Below are 27766 nucleotides of genomic sequence, written 5' to 3'. Positions count from 1 at the left end.
CAATTAAAAAATGAGCCAAAGACCTTAACAGACACCTCACCAAAGATATACAGATTGCAAATAAGCACATGAAAAGATTATCCATATCATATGTCATCAGAAAAATGAAAATTAAAACAACAGTGAAATACCCCTACACATGTATTGGAATGGCCAAAATCCAGAATGCCAAAAACTGGCAAAGACGCAGAACAATAGGAATTCTTGTTCACTGCTGGTAGAAATATGAATGGTACTGCCACTTTGGGACAGGAAGTTTGGTGGTTTCCTACAAAACTAAAATATTCTTACCATACAATTGTGCTCCTTGGTATTTACCCAAAGAAGCTTATGTCCCTACAAAAACCTGCACATGGATGTTTATAGCTGCCTTACATGTAACTGCCAAAACTTGAAAGCAACCAAGATATCCTTCATTAGGGGAATGGATACATAAATGGTGGAATATCCAGACAATGAAATATTCAGCACCAAAAAGAAATGAGCTATCAAGTCATGAAAAGACGGAGAGGAAATTTAAATGTACATCACTAAGTGAAGAATCTTAAAAGGTTCCATACTGTATGATTCCAAATATATGAAATTCTGGAAAAGTCAAAACTACGGACACAGAAAAAGAGTAAGATACAAAGTGGAATTAATGATTTGACAGTAAAAATTCAGGTGATTTTGATACATGTAAAAAAGGAGAATGACAATAGCCATCTTAACAGCTTACCTTTTGACTTTATCATAGTTTTCTTGGCGGTAGTCACCTTGCTGAATTAACTGTTTTGTGTCTGCTAATTCTAACACCAAACGTTGACATCTAATTTGAAGCTCAGAGTAATTTCTTCGATCATCCTCATAAGTCTAAAAATCAAAACAATAATAAAAAATTTCAAGCTAAACATAGTTGACCAAATTCTTTATTGAATTCTTATGTTATGCTGCGAATATCCTTATAATTAAAAAAAAAATTCAATTCTTCTGTGTAGTAATTTTCCCTACTTGAAGATAGACGATCTTAAACTGACAATAGTTTGTAAGTTCCTTTGTTTAAAACTTGAGTTCTTTTTTTCATAGAAAAAATAGGGCAAGTATGCTTTGGTTACTAGAATAATACATAAAATGACCAATAATGTTAAACAGCTTTTTTGTTTGAGTAACTATTACATGCCAAAGACACAGAAATGAATAAAGCACAGCCTCAGTTCTTGAGGAGTTCACAACTTAAGAAATGAAGGGCCATTTGAATATCAAATATCCACAGTGAAAAAGTTACAGAATAATCATGCAGTTTCAGTTGTGGTGTTCAGCAGAAAAGTAATTCTGTGGTACTTGGAACAATATTTCTCCATTGATTTTCCTTCCACTCACCAGACCAGTAGAAAGGGATTACAGAAATATGGGGGAAGGGTAGAGGGAAAATTGTCAAAAACCACAACATGGCCTCGCTTACCACAAACTTCATTTCTTACCATTTCTCATGTTCATACCCAGCATCCCTAAAGAAGATTTTAAGTTCTTTAACATACCATGCTTCCTCTACCTTGTTCTCACTGCCTGAATAGCTGTGTATTATCTGAATAGTTGCTTACCATCAGATTAGTTCTCTATACACCTCACCAGAGTATAAACATCTTAAGGGCAGGGACTTTGTCTTATTCACCACTGGATCTCTATCATTTTATACGGTACTTGGTATACACAGGAAGAATCAAATAAATGCTTCTGAATAAATAAGGAGTAAATAAATATGGGAATGGGGAGGAAAAACAGGACACAGGGACAGAGTTCCTCCTTATTTCTGCCTTTTGGACTCATCGGATCTTACAAGCAACTGTCAACTTCACCCTTAGAACCTGTCATGTTAAATACATCCTGTTCCAAGTCATTCTTTCTTTAGTAGCAGACCAGGTAAGTGTGGCCACATTCATTCCATAAATACTGACCGAATTATTTCTACCTGACTGATCCTTGATTAGAAATACTGTAGATACAAAGATAAGATACTGTTTTTGTCTTTTTTAAACTATTAAGCATAACTTTGAAATGCTGGCTCCCAAATTTCTATCCAAGGGCTGTGTGAGAAATGCAATTATAGAAAAACTATACACACACATACTGGTATAATATTATTTTGGTATAATATTATGTTCTACTGAGCATTTCCTCATAAGAATGGAATGTTACTATAGTATTAATTACAGGATCATAACTGAGGATACTGTATCATCTGCCCAAAGGATCATCACATACATCGTTTTCAGGCCTAAATCCCAGAAGACACTTTAGTTCCCCCTGAAGAATGCTTTACCTTTCTAAATACTACTAATCATGTAACAGTTTTGGAGCAGTGTATAGTGTTATAGTTGGGAAAGCAAGCTCCAGAATTCAACTGCCTAGAGTAGAATTATCTGCAGTAAGACTTTGGGCAAGTTTACCTTTCAATATTCAGTGTCCTTATCTACCTCACAGAGTACTGATCATATCAAGTAATACATGTAAAGTGCTTATAAAAATTCCCAAGACATAGTAAATAATCATTAACTATAAATTAGTATCATAATGCTTCTTCTTTACTTTGGCTTCTAGAGAGATTATAGAACCAAACTGATAGCTCAACTTTAATAACTGCACAAAGACCGAGAAAGAATCCTGGGGCATATAAATACTTAAAAGGTGGCCACAAAATAAAGAGCATAAGGCACACAAAGCAGTATTAACAGAATCAAAAGGTAAGGTGGGGGGGGTGTGTTGCAAATATCTTCAGAAGAAAGTGCTGTGGGGAGACAAGTAATCAGTGGTACTGAGTACTACCAAGAAAAAAAATCCAGTAAATAAATGCATTAAGTATTCAGGGGTATGGATGGAAAAGACTGACACAGACTAAATAAAGCAAATATATCTGAATACTCATCTCAATGTGTCCTTGTTTTGTGCTATTTTATATGTATTCTATCACTTTTTACTTACTGTTATGACTGGGTATAAATATTACCCACATTTTTACAGATGAGGAAACCGGGGTTTAGAGACGATAGAAGTCTCAAAGCTCATCAACAGCAGCGTAAAGGACTCCAATCGAACGTTGTCAAACACCAAACCTGCGGGCAACCCTCTCTTTAATTAAAATATAAAAGAAAGTACAGTAGCTAGAATATATGGATAAATGAAGGTTTTTAAAAGATAAGGTAAGCTTGAAAATGTTCAAATATTAGTGGGGAAGAATGAATAGCAAAAGAAAGATGGACACTGGAGAAAATAGGCATATGCAGGAGGCCCTAAGAAGGCCACAGGGAATAGGATCCAGAGCTCGAATATAGGGATTAGTTTTAGATCAGCAGACATGTTCATTGTGGCAGGCTTTTTTCCAGCTGATAGAGAATTAAAAACTTGAATTTGATATCCTTACATAGCTCTTACCAATTTGTTAAAAGCCACAGAATTACTCATCACCCTAACACTTCATATATTTATATTATCCACTTGGTTCCTAAAAGTGTATGATTTTTCCATTCGTTGAAAGCAAGACTCCTCCTGCTATAAACAGTTAAGAACAAACAAAACAGAGTGAGTACAGATGTAATAAATTTGTTATGTTTTGTGGCAGAAAACTGTGGGGGTTCTCATCTGAGGACTTCCAATTTCTCTATGAAATGAAATACCAAGTCATCTGTTGAGAGTGGAAAGCTGGAGATGTGAGGAGAGTGGTGAATGTCTAAAATAGCTGTGAAAAGTGAGAGGACCAGGAAAAACCGAATTGCAGCACAACTGTGTGTTAAGGTAATGATAAACTTGTGTACTTGTTATTGCCTATGTGATTTTTTTTTAATCCAGCAGGGCTCAGTTGGAAAATGAAGAGTTAAGATTTTGTCAGGTGGGTCTGATAAAAAGACAGTTGGAAAGAAGAGAATCTTGGCAAGAGAAAGGTTTAAGACTGATAATATGATGAAGAAATAAGAAAATAAAATTAGGAATGGATTGATAAATTATATGAATTGGAAATTCTGTTAAAGATTAGTTGGAAGCAAAGGATCAAGAAACATGAAATAGAGGAAGTAGTATGTTCAGTGATCAACCTGAACTGTTAACTTCAGAAGTAATGAGTTCTGGGTGACAAGGAATAGAATATGGGCCATGAGATTGAGTGCTAAAGTGGAAAAGAGTCAATCACTGAAGTTGAGAAAATCAATAAAATGCCAAGGCCATGTGGTTATGGATAAATCATAGGAGCAACTCAGGCAGGAGCAAGGGTTCCACTAAATAAAGAAGAATATCCCTTGGTGGTCTGCAAATGAGGAAGGTTGAGGTGTGGTAGCCAGATGACATGAATGCCCAAAGAAGCAGGGGTTTTTGTGAGAGTAGAAGTGCCAATATCTAAAATTATAAAGACTTAGAGAAGACATCAGAAACTGGCCCTAAAATACTTAGGACATAGAGTCCTGGTCCAGAGACTGGTCCTGGTCCAATTCCATGGGAGCTATGTAAACTTTCTTTAAATATAAACCCCATATGACCAAGTATAAACAGAGGTTCAGTATAGGAATGTATATATTCTAACAATACTTTCTTTACGACTTTTCAACAGAAAAATTTCCCCTTAAAATTAATACTTCATATTTTGAAAAGATACGTTTCACTTAGTAGTAACAAGTAAAATAGGTTAAAGTACAGCACTGGAAAATAAGAAAAGTAACATCTTCCTTTGAAATGAATGAAACCCCATGACTGTGTACAACTTCCAGGTTAAGGCTAAAGAGAAGAGAAAAGATTACTTTGTATTATCTCTATAGAAGCTTCCCTGTTTTGAACTCAAGATCAACTTATTTGGGAAGATTCACACCCCAAACCCGATTTTGACGTTTGTCCTTTATTTTGTCATAGCATCTGGTTCTTTCTGTCAGAAAATGTACCACATGTGCTGTGAGCAGCCATTACTTACTCAAGGTTTTCTATAATCCTAGTACCTAGCTAGCATTCCACCTATTACATCAAGATTTGTAATTAATGATTAATGTCTGTGGAAAAGGAGGAGCAAAAGAGGACATTAAATTGACTGAAACAAATGAAGTAAACTTAACCTTCTCAAACATAAAGGGATACACATAAAATTTCCAGTCACCAGCCCTAACAGCAAATTTCTACCTAACAATGAACAAGTTAACAGCAAGTCTCAATTTCAACTTTTTTTAAAAAAATATTTTATTTATTTATTCATGAGAGACTGAGAGAGAGAGAGAGAGAGAGAGAGAGTCAGAGACACAAGCAGAGGGAGAAGCAGGCCCCATGCAGGGAGCCTGATGTGGGACTTGATCCAGGGTCTCCAGGATCGCACCCTGGGCTGAAGGCGGCGCTAAACCACTGAGCCACCCGGGCTGCCCCCTCAACTTTTTTTGTAATAAAGAAAAAAAAAATTACATGGGGAAAATAAGGACAATCCAAGTCACTGAGAAGATTTTAAATGTCCAGTTTTCTACATATATAGAATGGAAATGACGTTGACTGCCAGGGTTAACGTTAACTTTTCCATCTCTTAAATTATTCATATGAGGAAATAATAGCAGACTATCTCCAGTCTGAAAAAAGTAAATCTGTTATTGTAATTGCATTTTTTCTTGTATTGCCTATAAACCTCATCTTTCTCCACATCCACCTAAGACCCGGTGTTCCTTGAAGATCTGCTTTATCTCTGTACATCCAGTAACCCTGACATAGTGGTTGCACTGGACATGTTTGCAAAAGTAACTACTGTTGAAATATAAATGGACTATGCAGCATTAGCATTTAAAATAACTAAATTCAGCTGTAAGAAAAAGTGATTTTAAAAATTATTTCATACATTATCAGTTTTCCAACTGAAATTAAAGAATACTATCATAAATCTGCAAATAAAATATGTCATCTGAAACAATGGTAACTGTGCAACATATGCAGAATTTTCTCAAAGATTTTGAGAAAGATAGCATGAAAGGGGCTTTTTATTCTTGCTTGCGGTGATGGGTGTGTTCACTTTGTGAAAATTCAAATAAGACTTCTTTATGTACATTATACAGTTTTAAAATGTGAAACAGGTTTCAACTAGGAAAATGTTAACTGGGGAGAAGTTCTGCAGGGGTGCTCATAATAGGAATGGAAAGGGGGAGATGTGATAATCACATCAAAGTGTAAAGAGAACAGAATGAAAGTGAGTAGTGAAGAGACACTTTTTTACTCTATATTTCTCTACAGTTTGACTGACATAAGAAGCTGAAAATTTTACATTATACATTGTTTTGGCAAAGTATTCAACTATTAGAACCTTTGTATTTATAAGATATACTAGAGATAACCTACTACAATCTTCTTATTTTGAAGATCAGAACCTTAAAGCCTAGAGGGGTTAGATAATATGTCCAGGAATCCAGGCCAGGGCTAGTAGAGATAGAACCAGACAGAATCCAGGTTCGCGAATTCATACACAGTTCATGCTTTTCTTAATTTCAAGTTCCTGTGTTTTGAAGAATCCATTCTATGGAAACTATAAAACCATTGTTAGAAGTTTTAACATTATTATTTACTGTTCAAATTCAGAGTGTTAAAAACATTTTAATTGCGAATTTTATGGGTTCAAATATGGCACATGCATAAATCACAATTAATTTTGGGCTCCTTTCCTTTAAAACAATTATTACAGTTATTCCTTAAATACATAATAAGAAAAACCATTTGAGAAAACAACATTGAATCTAAATGCTTTCTACAAAAAGTTAAAAAAGTATTCAAAGATGCAATTAAATAGGCATATTTTAAACAGCAGCTGTGTAAACCAAAAGGCAATTACTTTAGGTATAATGGATTTCTAAGCATCATTTAAATCTTTCGTCTCTCACACCATGTAAACTGAGAAGAGAGTGGTAACCTATGTGTCAAAATAAATCTTTAATAAATGAGGTGATCTCCTGCCTGTGGGGAGATAGGGCAGCTAAGGAAATTGGAAAGGTGATACAGTGACATTTACCTTTCGGTCAATGGTTCAAATCAGAAGCCGTTTACATTGGATGGCAGTTTAGTGAATGAGAAGAAATGGCATGGTTAGCTATTCTGGGAAAGTAAGAATTCACCCCTTAGAATTTTCACAAGTTTCACATTATCTATAATCTAGTCCAAGCAACTACATACAGAGAAGGACAAGAAACCTAATTAACCTTTGATTGCTGTAGACTGACCTTTAAGTAATAACAGAGTCTGTTGCTGCCAAAGACTATTCTTCATTGTTGTTAAGATCCTCAAGAAATATTCTTTAAAATTTTTTCACTTCTCCTAGTCTTAAAAAAAAAAAAAGTTAAGACAAAACTACACTATTACAAGTCTACTGTTGGTTAAAAAGAAAACAAGAAATTTTTTTTTTTGTATTACATGATAATTTTCAGTAGTATCTATTTCAGTCAGTTAATGTGAATCCAAATATAAAAAGTTTAACCTTTTCTAAAAGGAAAAATTAAAAAATTTAGAGGACTGAAAAAAAAATTTAGAGGAATGAAGAAAGGTAACTTTCATTAAGTGTGGTAGACATTAGAGAACCCAGAAATGGACCCTCAACTCTGTGGTCAACTAATCTTCAACAAAGGAAACAATATCTAATGGAAAAGAGAGTCTCCTCAACAAATGGTATTGGGAAAATTGGACAGCCATATGCAAGAGAATGAAACTTATACCATAAGCAAAAATAAATTCAAAATGGATGAAAGACCTAAATGTGAGACAGGAAGGAATCCATCAAAATCTTAGAGGAGAACACAGGAAGCAACCTTTTTGACCTTGGTTGGCTACAGAAACTTCTTCCTAGACACGTCTCCAGAGGCATGGGAAACAAAAGCAAAAATGAACTACTGGGACTTTGTCAAGACAAAAAGCTTTTGTACAGTGAGGGAAACAATCAACAGAATTAAGCGGCAACTGAAATGACATGTAAGATAAAGGGCTAGTATTCAAAATCCATAAATAATTTATCAAACTCAAACATCCAAAAAATAATAAATATAGTCAAGAAATGGGCAGAAGACATGAACAGACATTTCTCTAAACAAGACCTACCAATGGCTAACAGACACATGAAAAAATGCACAACATCACTTATCATCAGAGACATACAAATCAAAACCACAATGAGATACCACCTCACACCTGTCAGAATGGCTAAAATTAACAACTCAGGAATCAACAGGTGTTGGCAAGGATGCAGAGAAAGGGGAACCCTCTTATGTTGCTGGTAGGAATGCAAACTGGTACAGCCACTCTTTAGAACAGTATGGAAGTTCCTCAGAAAGTTAAAAATAAAACTGTCCTACAACCCAGCAATTGTACTATTAGGTATTTATTCAAAGGATACAAAAACTGTGATTCGAAGGGGCACATGCACCCCAATGTGTATAGCAGCAATGTCCACAATAGTCATAATGTGGAAAGAGCCCAGATGTTCAATGACAGATGAATAAAGAAGATGTGATACACACACACACACACACACACACACACACACAGTGGAGTATTACTCAGCAATCAAAAAGAATCAAATCTTGCCATCTGCAATGAAATGCATAGAATTAGAGCATATTATGCTAAATGAAATAAGTCACTCAGAGCAAGACAAATACATGATTTTACTCATGTGGGATTTAAGAAACAAAACAGATGAACATAGAGGGGAAGGGAAGGAAAAATAAAATAAGATAAAAACAGAAGGAGGCATATCATAAGAGACTCTTAACTATAGGGAACAAACAGAGTGGTTGGAGGGGAGATGGGAGGAGGGATGGAGTAACTGAGTGATAAGGATTAAGGAGGGTACTTGACGTAATAAGCACTGGGTGTTACATGCAACTGATGAATAATTAAATTCTACTCCTGAAACTAATAATGCACTATATGTTAACTAACTTGAATTTAAATAAAATAAAAAAGGTGGTGGACATTAGATTGGGATAAAGAGATATGGATTCACCTATGGATTCACCTCTGTCTCTGCTCTGAACTGTTCAAGAAAGTCAGCTTCTCTGAGTTTTAACTGCTGCCTCTGCAAAGTGAGTACACTAACTCATCCAATGTCTCATTTATTTTTATGTGCCTACTACTGTAGTACACATTATATTACTATTATCCATAACTAGCTTGTGGATCTAGCAGAACCTTCCACTGCTGAACAAAATGTTGTGTTGGGATGCAATTTTTATGGCTTACATTTTATTCAGCAAACTACTGAAATAAATTTGAAATATTGGTCTTTCAGTAGGTATTGACCCAAATACAAATGAACCAAACAAATTTAAGTCCTAACATTTTAAATGAGACCAAGTTGCTAAATTATCTTTAAAATCTCACTTATTATTTAAAGAATTTAAGTATACCAATGTAAGAAAATATAGCTTCATGTGCCTTTCAAGTGATTTAGATAAGCATTAGAAGTATAAACAGATGTGGATAAGAAGGATAAAACATTAAACTCGATTCACCCAATTTACAGTTAGGTTCAAATAACTGTTTTAGCTCTTGAAGCAAATGAGGAAGTATGGTGAACAAAAGGTGACTTAACAATGGCAAAAGAATGTCATTTTTGTTTTACTGGTAAATTAATTTGATAATATTTAAAATATTTTTATGCTTTAAACACACACAAGCACAATTTTATATAAATGAAAGATACATATATATACTAGAATTACCATACACACTGACAGGTGTGTGAGAGCAGGAGTTTTATAATTTTTTATTTCTTTCCTCCCTCTTTGAACCACAGCCCATATTACTCATATTAAGTAATACATATCTTTATACTTCTCCATATGAGTTTATATACCCATGCATACACACAAATGGAAGGAGGGAGTTGTTGGTCATTCTTTATCTATCCTGATCAAAAAAAAAAAAAAAAAAAAAAAAAAAAGAATCCAGTCTTAAGCAAATGACTCTTGGTTTCTGTTCAGGTCATGATCTCAGGGGTGAGATCGAGCCCCATGTCAGGCTCAGTGCTCAGCTCAGAGTCTGCTTGAGATTTTCTCCTTTCTCCTTCTCCATCATCTGCCCCTTCACCACCACATGTGTACAAGGTCTCTTTCTCTTTCTCAAAAAAAAAAAAAAAAAAAATCATGTTGAATATTTTGCACCCAGTTTTATTTATTTAGCAATTCACCTTGAAGAAATTCTAAATTAACTGATATTCTCTAATTCATTCTATAAATGCCTGTACAATATTCCATGGTATAGCTTGTATCATAGTTTATGCAACCATTTCCTTGCTGTTGTATTGATGGGCATTTATTTTCTTTCTAGTCCATGCTTCCTCCTTTCAAGGCCTGTTGCCAGAAACAGTGCTGTAGTAAACCTCCTTGTACCAATATCCATATATACTAGTATTTTACTCTATGGGACAGTCTCAGTAGTGAGGTTGCTGTGGAGAAGGATACTTACTTTCCATTTCAAATGAGGTTGCTAGATTTCTTTTTTTTTTTTTTTAATTTTATTTATTTATTTTGAGAGAGGGAGAAGCAGACTCCCTGCTGAGTGCAGAGCTTGACTAAGGCTTGATCCCAGGATCTTGAGATCATGAGCTGAGTTCAGTGAAGTCAGATGCTTAACTGACTGAGCCACTCAGGCATCCCCACTAGATTTCTTTCCAAAACACTACAACAGTTCACATTTCTACCAACAATATGTATTTTTTTCCTTAGAAAATCTTTCCATATTAGATCTTTCCCATTTTTGTCAACCTGAATTCTGTTACTTTAATTGTATTTTCCCAAATGCTAGCTAGTTTGAGCATCTGGCTATTTAGATATATATTTTTTTGTGAAATGCCCACTTATAGTCTTTGCCTATGTTTCTTTGAGGTTGTCTTTTTGCTGTTAATTTATAAGAGCTTCAAATAACGCTAGTATTAACTTTTGATCATCTGAACTCCAATGTTTTCCCCCAAATGCATACTTTATATATTGAACTTTGCCTGTGTTTTTTTTTTTCTTTTTCTTTTTTTCTTTTTTTTTTTGGGGGGGGGGTACTTTTTCTGTTAAAGCTTTTTGTTTCCATCTTGGCTGAGATTACCCCAACCTATAGGACAGCACTACCCTACAGAACATTTCTGCAATGATGAAAATCTACATCTCTACCATCCAATATGGTAGTCACTAGCCACCTGTAGCTATTAAGACTGAGGAACTGAATTTTAATAAACTTAAACTTACATGGAAATAGCCACATGTGGCTGTGACTACTCTCCTGCACAAGGATAGTATCCAGAACTTAGCTACTGACAGTTCAGTCCATGAACTGGCACAGGCTAAGGAACACTAGTAACATCTGGCAACGTGCTGCAAACAGTCTTAGGCCTTATCCCAGAACTACTATGTCATTTCATTTTAATAAGATCCCCAGGTGCTTTGTATTTACATTAGAGAAGCACTAATAACCATTAAATTAGGAATTCTTAAAACTTTTTGTGACATGGATCCCACTGGCAATCTGGGGGGGCCTGTGAACTCTTTCTGAGACTAATAATCCAATATATAGAAGTATGAAAGAAACAAGTTACAATGAAATAAAAATACCAAAGTATTTTAAAAAGTTATATATATCCCTCTTGTTTTCATTAATTAAAAACTCAGTGAAGGGCTTAATAACTACAATAACATTGAAGTAGGGATGAGCATAATTCTAAACATACAAGCAGTAACTACACTGTGATGAAAAACTACACCTGATTTCTAATGTTGACCAGAGAGTCATAGGTAGTGGCAGTCATACTGTGGTTTCTGCCCATATCTGTTATTGGAGAAAGTGTTAGATTTCATTTAGAAGTGAAAATAATTTTTTCTCCATATGACCTAGAGGTGTGTTGACCCTAAGAATCTGTTTTATTGTTCAAGTAAAGGCTTAGATTTTCCTCTAAAAATTTTAATCCAATGGAATGAGGATTTGTGTATGATATAAGATGTGAGGATAAACTTTTTTTTTTTAAATAGGTGAATATCCACTTGTGCTAGCATCCTTACACTAAATAACTATTCTTTTTCAATTGAACTGAACTACCACTAATTGTGGCACATATTTAGATCTCGTTCTACATTCTGTTCCACTAGTTTGTCTGTTTCTATGCCAGGATCCCATTTTGTTGATATATTAGTTGTGAAGTGTATAGTGGGATCTTGGTTGGACCAGCACCTCACCTTTCCTCACCTCTAATTTTCTCCCCCCCACATTTCCTTGGCAGTTCGAGACATTTATTTTTCCACAGAGACTAAACTAATTTATCTAATCCCAATCCTGTACAAAACTTCTCTCCATCAAAAAATTAAAAACAAGAACAAGAAAAGTATTGGGATATAAAATGACTTTGATTAAAATATTAATACAGAAAAAATTGATAGCTTTTTCCTTGTCCTCCTCAAATATGGAGCTTCCAAGTTCAACACTAAGACTTTATAGTTTTCTTCCTGATGTGCATTACTTTCCTTATGAATGAAATATTTTTCTTCTATGTCCCTCTATATAGCAGTTAGTGAGCAGTTATTTTTCTAAGCCTAGAGAAATGCTACTGATTATAGATATATCTTTTATTCAGTCATAATATCAAATTTCTGCATTAATTTTAGCTGTTTTTCTAAAACAGAAAAAAATTTGTATGAACAGTTTTTTTTTCTTTTTAGTGTGTCTGCTAAGGCCCTCCAAGACCATGTTAGTTAATAATGAGCAATCCAGTCTGTATCTCATTACTGTTTTAACAGGAAGAGGTTTTATTGTTTTCCCATTTAGGATAAAATTTTTTGGTTAACATTTTGTTTGTAGCTATTTAAATATCTTTAATAGGAGTAGTCGCTAAATTTTATCATCTACTAATACAATCATATGGTTTTTCTCTTTCAAATTGTTGATATAATGCATTATCCTTTCTATTCTAGAATATACTTTAATGATAAAGTATTATTCTTTTGCTACAATGCTAGAATTCACTTTTGAACATTTTATTTAGAATTTTTGCATGTGTAGTAATAAGTCAAACTGATCTGTAGATTTGTTTTGCTTTTGAACTATCTTTCTCAGAGCTTCCCATCTTTTTCAATAGTTTGGTGTAGTTTAATTAACTATAATCAGCTCTCCTTGTGGAAATCAGCTGTGAACACATCTGGGTAATCCATCTGTGAATCTAGTAACTTCATCAGTAGTACATCTTTACTCACTTTATAATACCTCTCTGGTTATTTTTCTATTTAAGTTCTCCACTTCTGTCAATTTCAGTCATCTATATTTTGTTGGGACATTTCACTTTCCTTTCAATTTTCAAGCTTATTATCATAGAGCTATATTTCCTTAACATCTCTAATAATTCCATGCTCCTTATTTTTATTACTTCTTTTCCTGCTTTCTTAAAATAACTACTGCATGTCTTTATTTTTCATCTAAGTACAGGCATTTTAAGGCTATAGATTTTCCTCTGGCACAGATTTAAATGTCTCAAGGATTTTGATATAACATGTTCTCATTTTCTTTGCTTTCTTGTCTATTTTTATTTTCTCTTTGATCTAAAAGATATATTTCTTAATTTCTCAGTAAATTTATTTCCCCTCACCTTTTAATTATCTCTAGTTTTACTAAGTAACTATAAAATCTGTATTTACAGATTTATTATGGGGCATCTAGGTGGCTCAGTTGGTGAAGCATCCGACTCTTGATTTCTGCTCAGGTCATGATCTCAGGGTCATGAGATTAAGCCCCATATCAAGCTCTGAGCTAAGTGCGGAGCCTGCCTAAGAATCTTTCTCTCCTTGCACCCTCCCCATGCTCCCTGTGTGCTCAAACTCCCTCTCCTCTTTAAAAAAAAAAATTGCTATTGAACTATGTGGTCAAGTTTATACAGGATTGTTTTGGAAACTTCCCATTGGCACATTAAAAATATTTTCTAGTTAAAGAATGTTAAACTTTGTATATATCAACTAATCAAAATTATTCACTGAATTAGTTCTTCTAGTCCTTACTTTTTTAATCTATTAAATCCATCCAATTCAGAAGGAATTAGAATATTAACTTTCCCAACATCATTACAATTTCTGTCACTTGATATATAGAAGTTGGTGATTATATCTGGATACAAGCTGAGGTAAGGTCTCTCATGAGTCGTTTTCCCCTGTCATAATATGATGATATACGATCTTGGCCATGGGGTTCAAATTTTATCTGCCACATTAGAAACCTAGGCTGTTTATTAGAATTGAGATTCTAGTTCTATTTTGGACCAAAAGAACCTATGGAGGTATCCATAAATCTAAATTTGAAGAAGTGCTTATTTATTTTAAATTTAATATAGAGACAAACTATTATATTTTACTAATGAATTTGTTAGATGTTATAGGATAATTATAACTGATGAATATCAACATAAACATGAAACTTAAAGAGGAATTTAAAATTTATCAGTTAGGTAGGCTAAAAAAGAAATTTTAGAAAACAGTTAATATCCTTGAAATGTAAAAACCTGAATAACAAATACGTGTCATACCTCATTTTGATAGTTAAAATCAACTGGATTACTCACATATGAATACCTGAGATGAGCCTCAAGGTAATCTTGCAGAATTTTTCTCAACAAACGTAACTATGTTCCTAAACAAGGAAGTTAACTTAAACAAAACACTCTTCTTGCTTCCTAGTTACGAAAGTTCTCAAAAGAAAAAAAATTTCACCATTTCCTCATGAAACTTTATAGCTTCATTAAGGGTAAACACATTAATGCCTTACATAGCACTGTTAACATTTCTTTTCTTTTGAAATGAAAGAAATATACTGAAATAATTCCACAATAGCAAAACAGCTACATGCAGTTTAGCTACATAATTGGACCAAAATTCTGACCTGCTATAAAGAGACTTCATAAACAGAAATTAAAAGTACAGTATTTATGAAAACACTAAGCATCATACACAAGCTTATCCACATAATACTCAAAATATGCTAAAATTAGACTAATTATTGATTACTTATAAACAAACTCTAAGCTTGGAGTAGAAGATGAGCCCTACTTTCCAATGTTAGTATCTAGATATTGTTTCCAAATTTAATTGCAGATGTGGAAAAAAATTATGAAAAACGATCCCAGAAATCCACTAAAATTGGCACTTTAGGAAAAATGACTTCTTTTCTAAGATTAAAAATAACTTTCTACTAAATTTCTAAAGTAGTTTTCCTGTCATATCTGCCATGAATCAGATCATAAAAAGAAGCAACTGCATACTCATGGGGCTTTAACATCTAAATATTTTTGTTAGGTATAATCATGAAATCAGTGTAATAATTGAGACACCCTTGATCTGAAAAATACAAGTTATGCCAGACAAGTTTGCTTTTATAATTCTTTCTTCCAGTTATAAATCTGAATTTTATTAGGGAAAAATAGTATTTGAATGGTTTTAGGCAGTGGATATGAAGTAAGGAATATACATGAAAATAAGGTAACAATGTAACACTTTGGCCTTTAGGGCAAAAATGACAAGATTTTCTGAGTAACCAAAGCTGGTTAAAGAAATAAGTGGATATATGCTGCCACCATGTGGTGAAAAAAATTAAGATAATTTTGGAAAATACTAACTCAATCCAGGAAGTCTTAATAAAGTAGGAAATGTCTTTCTAGCTGTCAGTCTCAAACTCAGACAAATAACTAACAAATATCTTAATTTCTCTTAGTAAACCACAACAGAATTGTCATTATTGCTGTCATTTTTGAAGCATCTATATTTGTTGGCTACTGTTTCCTCTTTTAAATTTCTATTAATTTACTACTTGTTCTATGACATAGTACTTTATTGCATTTGTCTCAAGTTTATCCTCTTGAACTCAATCCACATTTGTATTGTGCTTTTATAAACTTTTATGAACTTCAGTCACATTTTTTCCTAGCTGTTGGTGTTTATTCAACACATCCTAGTTTTTATAGATCTTCAGAGTAAAGTCAGCTCCCTGATTACTAGATTTTAGTTTCTAAGCTCCAAACTCAATGGTTTTATCAGGAGTTCAATAATTATTAAGAAGTAATAAAGTTACAGTGTTCAAAGCTGCACATTTTTTCAGGATCTAGTAATATGTTTTATTTTGCTTCTAATATTTTTCTTAGTACTTTAATAGTGCCTGACATGTCATCATCCATGTCAGTACAAAGTCAAACATGTTGAGAAAAAGAGTCTCCCATGGGGCTAAGACCCTTTTTAAACAAGTAAGGTGATCTCAAAGTCAAATATTCTACATGCATAGACTAGATTTTCTCATTCTTTATTTATGCTAAAAACAAGATTGTAAGGCGGTTCTCCTTCTGGTAATGGCTGTGTAAGTTCCCATCTGACCAATTCTACTGCAGAACAACTATAAATTCTGGACAAAATACAAAACAGGAAAGTTACCCAAGTCAAGCAGATTCTGGAGGAGAGTCTATCTGCACAAGGAAGAAGGGATCAGCACTTGAGAAGTTTCCTGATCTTATCTGAATTTTTCTTTTTAATGGTTTTTAGCTTGAAAGTAGGCCTACTCTGTACTAAGTTGGAGGTATAAAGGTGCAACAGAAAATATTTCATCTTTCTAGCTTAAAGAACAGAGAAGGGAACCTTGAGTTCTATGGATAATCTCTACTAAATCTCTGGCTGACCTCTGAACAACAGATGTGTAGGGGAGACCCAAGAAGCCATATACTAAGGCCAAAAAACTGAACTGAAATTTGCCATGCTGCCCAAGAGACAGAGTATGCACTTTGAATACAACCAAGTTAACTTCCTGCTAAAGCAAAAACAATGGCACTATCTAGAGGAACATAAAACGAAGTCTCTATAACCTAACAGTTACAATATTATGATCTAAGTTTACTCCATGTTTTAAATAAACAATTTAAAATTACTCAGCTTCTAAAACCAGGAAAATGTGACCCATTTTTAAAAGACAACTAACAGAGATCAACTTTGAGGTGACCCAGATTTTGGAATCAGCAACAGGCTTTAAAGTAGGGATTTAACTATTCCCAATGGTATAAAGAAAACCACGTTCACAATGAATTAAAAACTATAATAAGCTGAATGGAAATCTAGAAGTGAAAAATTCCACTCTTATTTTTAATTTAAGATTTATGTATTTGAGAGAGAGAGTGAGCATGCACACGCATGCATGTGTGCACACAAATTGGTGGGGAGGGGCAGAGGGAAAGGGTGAGAAATCCCAAGCAGAATCCCCCTGGAACCCAATGCAGGGCTCGATCCCACAAGCCTGAGATCATGACATGAGTGAAATCAAGAGTGTGATGCTTAACTGACTGAGCCCCCCAGGTGACCCGAAAAATTCCACTTTTAAATATTTACTGAGGAGAAATGAAAACATGCCCACACAAAAACCATATTCAAATGTTTGTAGCAGCTTCCTTTATAATGTCTCCAAGGTAGAAATAACTCAAATGTCCCATCAACTGGTTAATGAATATATCTATACAATGGAATATTACTCAGTAATAAAAAGGAATAAATTATTAATACACAGAAAAAATGATCTGACAATTTCTCATATAACTAAACATGACAGGTAACTGGATAGATACATATGTGATTAGGACAAGTGTAACTAAATGTTAATGGCAGAAATTAGGTGATAAGATACACCGGTGTTCACTATAAAATTCTTTGAAGTTATCTATCAAAGATAGATAAAGAATTGTTACAATTCTTAAGAAGTCTGTAAAATTTTTAAAACTAAAATTTAGTCTGTGAATGGCTTTTTGGAAGTCTACATATTCCATTTCCTATTTCCTCTTTATACATATGAACAATTATCACCCAAGTGAAATACTATATAGTTTGTTCATTTATATTCATTTATAAAATTTCTGCTTTGATCTTCTATAGGTTTACACTTGCATAAATATTCAGTATCCTAATTTTCATGCATTCTACAAGCTCAGAACAGAAGTATGGTTGATCAGTTTGTAGTTACTGAAGTCCTTAGATTTTTGTGTTTTTAAAAAATATTTTATTTATTTGACAGAGAAAGAGAGAGTGAGACAGTATATACAAGCAGGGGGAAAGGCAGAAGGAGAGGGAAAGGGAGAAACAGACTCCCCACTGAGCAAGGAGCCTGATGCAGGGCTCAATGCTAGGATCCTGACCTGAGCCAAAGGTAGATGATTCACTGACTGAGCCACCGAGGCTCCCCTGAAGTTCTTAGTTTCTAAGGACAGGTACACAATTTACCATCTCTGAAGCAATTTACTCTACTCTAACTGCTCTATTTGAATAATAAGATTACACATTTGCTGCACTGTGAAGTGGATCCTTGAAGTCCTTTTAAAATTCTTGGGTGGGTACAACCTAGTAATGTTTTTATTTTTTTTCCCCAAAGTTTACATTTTATTCCCCTTTAAAATTATGTAACATTGTATAGGAGACCCATGTTACCTCCCTTAAAATATCCAATCCTAAATATATATAGACAAAGATGTTTGCTGAGTTATTATATGAAGAAATCAAACAGTATAGAAATTTTGAATTATGACTTACTGAATATCGGTAACTTCATAGTGATTATAGCCGTTAATACCATGATCTTGTCCCAAGGCCTACAATGGTATTATATCTTACTGCTTATTGAATGAAGTAACACTTCCTTTCATTTTCAAATTTAGGAGAGTTCAGAATTAATGGCCACTATCTTTCACTGGATGCATTTTCAACTTGTCCATTATGAAATAAAATATTTATTCTTCTTAGGAAGGAATCCAGGTCTTCTCTCACAATAGTCCAAAATAATATTTACATTTTTGGATTGAGACCAAAATTAATGACACTATTAGAAAAGTAAAAAAAAAAAAATGCTATTCCTTTTGTATGTGATGGGCATTTTTGAGTTTCTCACTACCTCTAGCTACCAATAATAAATACATGTAACACACACAGTGAAGAAGAAAGAAACATAAAATGCCACTGGGTAAAACGCACCAAAATGAGAACATTTCAAGTAACAGAACCAAAAATGGAAATCTGCATTGAAGAACACTTTCATTGAGTGCTTTAAATAAACTTACAAATATTTAAAAAAAGTCATAGAGACAATGACTCTCATTGACGACAACTGAACTCTAGTAACCTGGCAATCTCTAGTACTTCTTCAACCCACCTCCTAATTCAATATTTTTTTTATAAACTTCCTTTTTATAAACTTTCCTTTAATGATCATAATCCTCTCTACCTTTCTTATATGCGATTATGATCAAATTCTTCAGCTGTTTTTAATTTTTAAAATATTTTTAAAATATTTTATTTATTTGAGAGAGGGGAGAGAGAGAACAAGCAGAGAGAGAGAGAGAGAGAGGGAGGGAGGGAAAGAGACAACAAGCAGAAGGAGCAGCTGACAGAGGAAGAGGGAGAAGCAGGCTTGCAGCTGAGCAGGGAGCCTGAGGCGGGGCTCCATCCTAGGACCCTGGGATGATGACCTAAGCGGAAGGCAGCTCTCAACCAACTGAGCCACCCAGGCATTCCTCTTCAGTTGTTTTTAAACTGAGTCCTACTTTTTGGTGAAAAGATCATATAAAATTAAAACTCAAGCCATTAAGAGATAAATCATCTCATTTTAGTGATAAAATTATTATTTTAAAAGCCATTATGTGGAATATGAAGATAAACTTCTTTAAAACTCACCAGGAGTAATTCAATCAACAAACACCTCTGTGTTCTCATACTTTCCCTCAGCTATATAATTACAGAAGCCTATATTACTGGCTATGCCCCAAACACAGATGACTCTAATCATATGGGTCACAGTGAAGTGGTAAGCCTTTTTTTTTTTGAAGTGGTAAGTCTTAAACACAAGTATACCCCAGTGTCCAACAGCACTGCTTACTTATATTGCTGGTAAGCAATTAGATGAATGTCTTTCTATTGTTCTTGACAATGAAAAAAATTCTGCATGTAGTTTTAAAGTATAATTTCATGTATATTAGTTGTGATTTCTCTCACCTTAAAAATAAAACAAACCCTTTTCACTCTACTTCCTCTGTCATCTTCAACCCTATCCCTTCGTTCCCCCATGCAATCAAAATCCCACAGAAAGAGCTGCCTAGACTTGTTTCCAATTTTTTTCCTTCCATTCACTCTTATATACACTGTAATCAAGCTTTCAATCTCATCAACTCCAACAGAACTACTCTTGACAAGGTTATCAATGACCCTATTAAATATAATGTGAATTCCCAGACTTCATCTTACTACACCTATAGACAACATTTGAAATAGCTGACTCTCTTTCTTGACAAACTTTTCTCCCTTGGCGTCTGGGACATGAAATTCTCTTGGTTTCATTGTCTCACTGATAAATCTTCCTTCTCTATTCTACAGTTTAATAATGAAGTGCCCTAGGGCCCTGGCCTTGGCCCTCTTCTCTGTAGTCACTCTCCTCTGATGATCTCATCCTGTCTTTAAATATTATCTTTATGGGCAGCTGAGGTGGCTCAGCGGTTTAGCGCCGCCTTCGGTCCAGGGCGTGATCCTGGAGACCCAGGATCGAGTCCCATGTCAGGCTCCCTGCATGGAGCCTGCTTCTCCCTCTGCCTGTCTCTCTCTGTGTGTGTCTCTATGAATAAATAAAATTAAAAAAAAATAAATATTATCTTTATGTTAACAACTTCCAAACATATAGCTTCCAAACTTCACACTTGTATATCCAAGTATTTCCAACTGTACAACCAACAGATCTTTAAAACTTGAACTCTCTTTTAACCCTAAATCTGCCTCACCCACAACCTACCCATCTTATTTTTTTTTTTTTTTTTTTTTTGGTACAACCTACCCATCTTAACTGAATGCAAATCCATCCTTCGAGTTATTCAGTTCCAAAACCCTGGAAGTTAATTTGACTCCTATCTTTCTTTCATGTCCTCCATCCAATTCATCAGGAAATCCTAATGGCTCTACTTTTAAAATATATTCAGAATCCAACCAGTTCATAGCACTTATACTGCTATCACCCGATCTGAAGCTCTATCACCTCTCACCAAGATTACTACAACAGTCTCATAACAAGTTTCTCTGCTTCCATCCTTAAAGCTCTATAGCCAATTCTCAGTAACAAAGCAAAACAAAACAAACTTCTGGGACATTAACAAAGTTATTGAATACTCTTTGAGGGTCTACTATGTACCAGCCAGAATAATCCTTTTATAATATGTCAGATCATGTTACATCTCTTCCTAAAGTACTGCAATGCTTCCTTTCACTTAGGGTTAAAATCAAAGTCCTTACAGTGACTTCAACAAACCCATTACTTCTCTGATCTTACCTATTCTCTCCATTCAGTCATTCCAGTCATATTGGCTTCCTCATTACTCCACAAACATCAAGGAACCCTCTTGCTTTTGCATTGACTGTTCCCTCTGCATGGAAGTTCTTCCTTGAGAACTTTGTTGTCTCCCTCACCTCCAAGTCTTTGTAAACTTCTAACCTCCTCAATGAGGCCTACTGGCTGACTCTATACAATTCTGAATATTTCTTCCCTGTTCTCCATGCAGCACTGATGTTTTTCTTTTATCCTTTGCAGTTTTCACCTTCTTCCTCTAAGATTTGCTTATTTATAATGTTTACGGTTTCCCTGTACTTTCTCTCTCTCTCTTTTTTAAAGATTTCTTTACTTTAGAGAAAGAGAAAGAGTGACTGTGTGCAAGTGTGGGGGAGGAGGAGAGGAAGAGAGAATCTGCAGACTCCCTGCTGAGTGGGAGCCTAACTCGGGACTCAATCCCAGGACCCTGATATCACGACCTGAGCTGAAATCCAGAGTCAGACACCTGACTGACTGAGTCGCCCAGGTACCCTTCCCTGTAATCTTTTAAAATATAAACTCTATGAGGCCAGAGATCATTGTTTTGTTTGCTGAGGTATCCCAAGCACCTAGAACAATGCCTGCCACATAGCAGATGTAAAACAAATATTTACTAAATGAATTTCATTCTCATAATAATGACCATATGAGGAAGGTGTTATATATTTTCATCCTATTTGGTAGATGGAGAAGTTGTAAGACGAGGAGCAGAGAGAGTAGAGAAGACTAAGTTCTTTTATCCAATATCATCACACCATTGTCAAGTTGCAGAGATAGAACTCGAACTAGTATCTGTGAATTTTCCAAATACTAGAGCAGTAAATAATTTAACAAATCATTTCAAAAAAATAAATCTGCCCTCACACAAAAATCCTCACAGTACACAGGTAAGCATAATTTTTTTATTATTAAATATTATATTTATTGTTCACTATACCTTTGTAAGAAAGTCTTTCAACTTAAAAATAGTCATTTTTCCTCAGTGTTGGGTAAATTGACCTGTATTAGCCCTTGACAGACCAGAAGAATCATACTTTATGGGTGACTTTAATATAAAAGTAATTCAAAAAAATAAATAAATAAAAAAAATAAAAGTAATTCTATTTTGTCTAAATCACAATCTCTTAATTTCTAAGACCTTTCAATAAGTAGACAACACACTGTTTAATTTCTTTTTTCCTGACTGTGATTCAATTCTGTTTATATTATTATTAAATTTATGAAAAAGCCTGAGACAGAAAACTGTATTTTCAGCTAAGAGGTGATAAACCTTTAAGAAACAAACTTGTACCTGGAAGGGTTCTGTGTTGCTTAATTTCTTACTTTTTTTAAGATTTATTTTTCTGAGAGAGAGAGAGAGAGAGAGAGAGAGAGAGAGAGCACGCGCACATGTATGCAGGCCAGCCAGGGGAGGGCAAAAAGGGAGAGGGAGAGAAGCAGACTCTGCTGAGCACGGAGCCCAACGTGAGGCTTGATCTCACAACCCTGAGATCATGACTGAGCCAAAATCAAGAGTCAGATGCTTAACCAAAACTAAGCAACCCAGGTGCCCCTGTGCTGGTTAATTTCATGTGTCAATTGGCTGGGTCACAATACTTAAATATTTGGTCAAATACTATTTATTTTGTTTTTATTTTGGTCAAACCCTATTTTAAATATTTCTGTAATGGTATTTTTTAGATAAGATAAACACTATTTTAAAAAGATTTTATTTATTTATTTGAGAGAGAGAGAGATGCAAGAGCATGAGAGAGAGAGCACAAGCATGGTTAGCAGCAGAGGGAGAGGGAGAAGCAGGCTCCCCACTGAGTAGGGAGCCAGACATGGGGCTCAATCCCAGGACCCTAGATCATGACCTGAGCAGAAGACAGAAGTTTAACGGACTAAGACACCCAGGTGCCCCAGAGATTAACATTTAATATAAAAAAGGGGTGGGAGAGGAAAACCATAAGAGATAATTATTAACCACAGAGAATAAACTGAGGGCTGCTAGAAGGGAGATGGGTAGGGGATAGGCTAAATGGGTGATGGGCATTAAGGAGGGCACTTGTGATGAGCACTGAGTGTTATATGTAAGTGAAGGATCACTAAATTCTACTTCTGAAACCAATATTACACTATATGTTAACTAACTGGAATTTAAATAAAAACTTACATACACACACACAAAAACAAATAATATTTAAACCAGTAGACTTTGAGTAAAGCCAATTACACTCAATAATGTGATGGGTCACATCTAATTAGGTGAACGCCATACTAAACCAAAGACTGACCTCCTCTGAGCAAGAGGTAATTTTGTCAGCAGACTGTCTTTGGACTTGAACTGCAATTCTTCCCTCAATCTCCAGCCTGCCAGTCTACCTCATCAGATTTTAGACTCATCAAGCCTCCACAATCATGTGAGCCAACTCCTTAAAACAAATCTTTCTCTCTCTCCAGATATCCATTGGTTCTATTTCTCTGAAGAATCCTAATGCAGGTTCACAAACAAAACTGTTTCTTTGTTCAAGAGTTATAAGGGCACTAAAAACACTCAGGAACCCTATGAGTCAAACCAGTGTTAATTATCTATGTTTTCCTATCAGTAAAATACTAAAAGTGTTATAAGCAAACAAAAATCTGGGATACGATGCCATTATTACTGACCCTTGAGAGTCAAAGGATTTGCTTACCACATAGTAAAATAGTATCACATACTAATGATAATTTTAGAATGTAAGTTTTTTTTTCTCTTTGGACCAAGGAATCATTTGTTCAAGAGAAACCAATCTTAGAATCCCCAACTGTTAAAATCATTTAAAAAGAGGTAGTTTGATATAAACAAGGTTAGGAAACTTTTCCAGCCCTTCTCCTAAAAAATAAGTCCTTGAGGGAAGCTAAGGTACCATGAGGTGCAATAGAACTAAGTTTGAAAACTCATTTAATCACCTTGTCCTCAATAAACCCAATGAACCTTATGCTGCCATGACTACCACCATGCTGGGCATTTAGAAACAAATTAAATGATTTGGCCAAGACTACAAAATTAACTACTAGCCAAACTGAGGCCTTCTAACTTTGTCCTTTATTATTTTGCAAATTTTGTAAAAATAAAAAGCTATCTTTCTAAAATATGCAAAACACTTTACCTGCACAATGTGGCAGGTTAGCAGAAGAAACAAAAAACCTCAATAGAACCTTGTGGTAGGGTTCATATCGGCACATCTGCCTCTCTGGCATCATTCCTGCTGACTTCATCACTCCTATGAGGAGAGTAAGGAAGATAAGCCTTTGCCTGTAATATTGGCTACATTAATGACCTAAATAGATTTTGTCCAGTACTAACAGAGCAGCAAATTAGGGCATCGAAATGTAAATTAAATTGTAATTACTTACTTCTGGATAATATATCTTCGGTAAAAGCTACCCTTGAAATTGAACATAAAAAATTCTTATATGCAACTTTGCTAAAAAATACATTTTTACTTGCAAACAGAAACATGAGCAACTTAATGAAATGAACAAACAGGATTATTTCCTCCATTTGATAGAGCAGGAAACATTAAATGACTTATTCAATATCACACAGAAAAATAAAAGTGTCAAGCCATCATCTAAGGTTCTAACACTATAATCTACTAGAGTTTAAACTCTTGAGGGACAGACACTTTTCTGAGTTCACTGCTGCCAGCACATGGCACAGGACCATGCGCATCACTAGAGCTGATGCTTATACCAGTGCACATGCTCTGAAAAACATTAGGAGAGCTAATGTATTTAATGAAGAAGCAAAATGATAACTGGATAGTGGCTCTCTTTCATATCACAAACAAGACTAATTTGTAATAAAGAATCGAGAATGAAACAGTTATATCAAAAAAGCTCAACCATGGATTATAGGCCAATATCATAGACTTACTGTCAATCTTTAAGATGACTATTTCCAATTTAACCTTCCCGCTACTTGAAAAATCGTGTCGTCAGCATCTCCCAGTCCCATTTTCTATCGTTGACTTTTATATTCCTGTTCACAAATCTTGAGGAACTTCCTAGAAAAAAACTTGGGAGTTTCTTCCCATCAGTGATCAAAATCATACAAACCTCTGTCAGTTGTTTCAATTGAGCCTTGTTTTCACTTAATTCTTCTGACAGGTCATTCTTTTTCACTTGCAGTTCACAGATTTCCTTTCTTAATGGATTCACTAGTTCATAGAATCGAATCTTTAAAAACAAAAATCAAATTAGTAAGCAGTTTTAGAATCCAAGTTACAATTAAAATTTGTTAATTTATAGTACCCTCAATTATGAGTGATAAAATTATTAAGGTAACAAAAGGAAGCTGTTTAGAAGTTTTATATCATATGCCTGTATAATAAAGTTTTGTTTTGTTTGTACAAAACCAAAGCAAGGCAGTTGTTAACTGACCCTGACCACTAATACTTTAGTAAGGCTTGATGTTCAATTAAGTTTCCTCAATGCCAAGATAATCTAAATCCTTGACCCTTGACACAGTGTCTCTTTCTTCTTCAATATCTATATTCCATTTACTGCTTACTCCCCATCTCCTACCACTGCTCACTCCACCCTATCTGCTTGTTACTTCCTGAACACACGAAGTGCTTGAGTTTTGCTCTATCTTCTGATAGAAGAATTCTTCCCATATGCAAATGCATGGCTCATGCTTTCACTCCTTTCAGGACTCTGATCAAATGTCACCCTATCAGTAAAGCCCTAATTCCTCTAGCCTGATTTGAAATAGCCTGGTGACTGTTCCTAATCTCACTCCTGCTCTTTTCTCCATAGCATTTACAACAAACATTCTACATATTACTTTTAATTTATTGTCTGTATCATTCCACTTGAATGTAAGCTCATAAAAGAATTTTTGCCTGGTTTGTACACTGCTCTATCTCTACTGTCTAAACATAAGCCTACATCCTTAGCTCTTGGTGAAGCTCTATTGCTACCATTGCTGTACAAGGGATAAACAAGATGAATCAAGAGATATCTTTTATACCAGTATTTCTATTCAGTTCAGACCTCTCTTCTCATTCATAAGTCTCTCAGAGGAATTTGTCTGCCCTAATCTAGTAAAGTGTTCCATCTGACAAATTTCTATAAAATTAAGAAGCCATGGACAAATTAGGAGAAAGTACTTATTCCTATATATCAAATAGGCATGCAATCTGCAATTCCTTAATATATTGCTGAATTGTAAGAGTACCACATCTGGTAAGAGGCTAGTCCTTAACACAATGAATTTGGGTATAACTAACTAGTTAGGATAATACTATTTGTGAAAACAAAAGATAACAAAGAACATTAAAAAACCAGAGAACAAAAATATGTGTAACTGCCACTAGTGGGATACTTGATATCTACTATATAGATAAAGTCACAACAGCATGTGAGAAATTTGATTTGTCCTGGACAGTACACTTTGGACAGAAAAAAATATATTTGAGCTATTTAAATAAAAATAAATAGGAACACTTTTTTTAAAAAATTTTATTTTACTTATTAATGATAGGCACACAGTGAGAGAGAGACGGGCAGAGACACAGGCAGAGGGAGAAGCAGGCTCCATGCACCGGGAGCCCGATGTGGGATTCGATCCCCGGTCTCCAGGATCGCGCCCTGGGCCAAAGGCAGGCGCTAAACTGCTGTGCCACCCAGGGATCCCGGAACACTTTGTTTTATATGAGATCATTAATCCAGAAACCTTAATGCAGTTGAGACCAAGAATAGCAACCACCACTCCCTCAAAAGTAATAGGTATATTTAATATTTACTACGTGCTTATGATGTTCTTTTTTAAATTTAAAAAATTTTTTTGTCTACTTATTTATTATGTTCTAAGCACTCTGCTAAGCATTTCACATACATATTCCCAGTTAATCTTCACAATTACCTCAACAGAAAGGCACTATTATTATCAGTCTTTTCATATATGAAAAAGTTTAAGCCTCTAAGGGTGAAATAACATCTATACATGACAAACCAGCAGTTCTCAATGTGTGGTTTAGGAACCTCTGGTAACCACTCTGCCCCTCTGAGACCCTTTCAGGAAATTCATAAGATTAAAACTATTTTCCTAATAATACTAAGATTTTTTTTGCCTGTTTTATTCTCATTCCCTTATGCTTGTTCAGTGGTGTTTGCCAGTGGCTACCTAATTGACGTGCAAGGAGATCACTGCCTTTAAGGTTAATAGAGTGTGCTTATATATTCTTGTGTTTTAAAAATGTCTTACTGTTAATTTTCAATATGGTAAATAGTAATAGATACTGCACATATAAACAAAAAAGCTTCTTGGCGTCCTTAGTAATTTTGTGAATGTAAAAGGATGCTGACATCAAAAACTTAAGACTACTGCCATATATGAATTCTATGTGTAGACTTGTATAACCAACACTGCAATACATCCTGAACTAGACGGACCACAAAG

The 27766-nt window shown here is 34.7% G+C and overlaps 1 protein-coding gene across 10 annotated transcripts in view; it reads right to left on the bottom strand.

The window, feature by feature from the left end:
- The window catches only part of PIBF1 (progesterone immunomodulatory binding factor 1), a 190376-nt gene that overhangs the window by 150104 nt on the left and 12506 nt on the right, over positions 1-27766 (bottom strand). For all 10 annotated transcript variants that reach the window (XR_007404878.1, XR_003133931.3, XR_004808297.2 and 7 more), the window contains exons 5-6: positions 25420-25539; positions 719-852 (exon numbers count right to left, since the gene is read on the bottom strand). Coding sequence is in view for 7 of the 10 variants with exons in the window: in XM_025441073.3 (XP_025296858.1) it covers positions 719-852; positions 25420-25539 (254 nt within the window). In the remaining 3 variants the exon portion in view is untranslated. The remainder of the gene's footprint in view (positions 1-718; positions 853-25419; positions 25540-27766) is intronic.

The sequence above is a fragment of the Canis lupus genome, chromosome 22 (genome assembly GCF_003254725.2).
Source record: "Canis lupus dingo isolate Sandy chromosome 22, ASM325472v2, whole genome shotgun sequence".
In the NCBI taxonomy this organism is placed as follows: Eukaryota; Metazoa; Chordata; class Mammalia; order Carnivora; family Canidae; genus Canis; species Canis lupus.
Note: the sequence above shows the minus strand (reverse complement) of the source record. Positions and strands in the feature narration are given on the sequence as shown.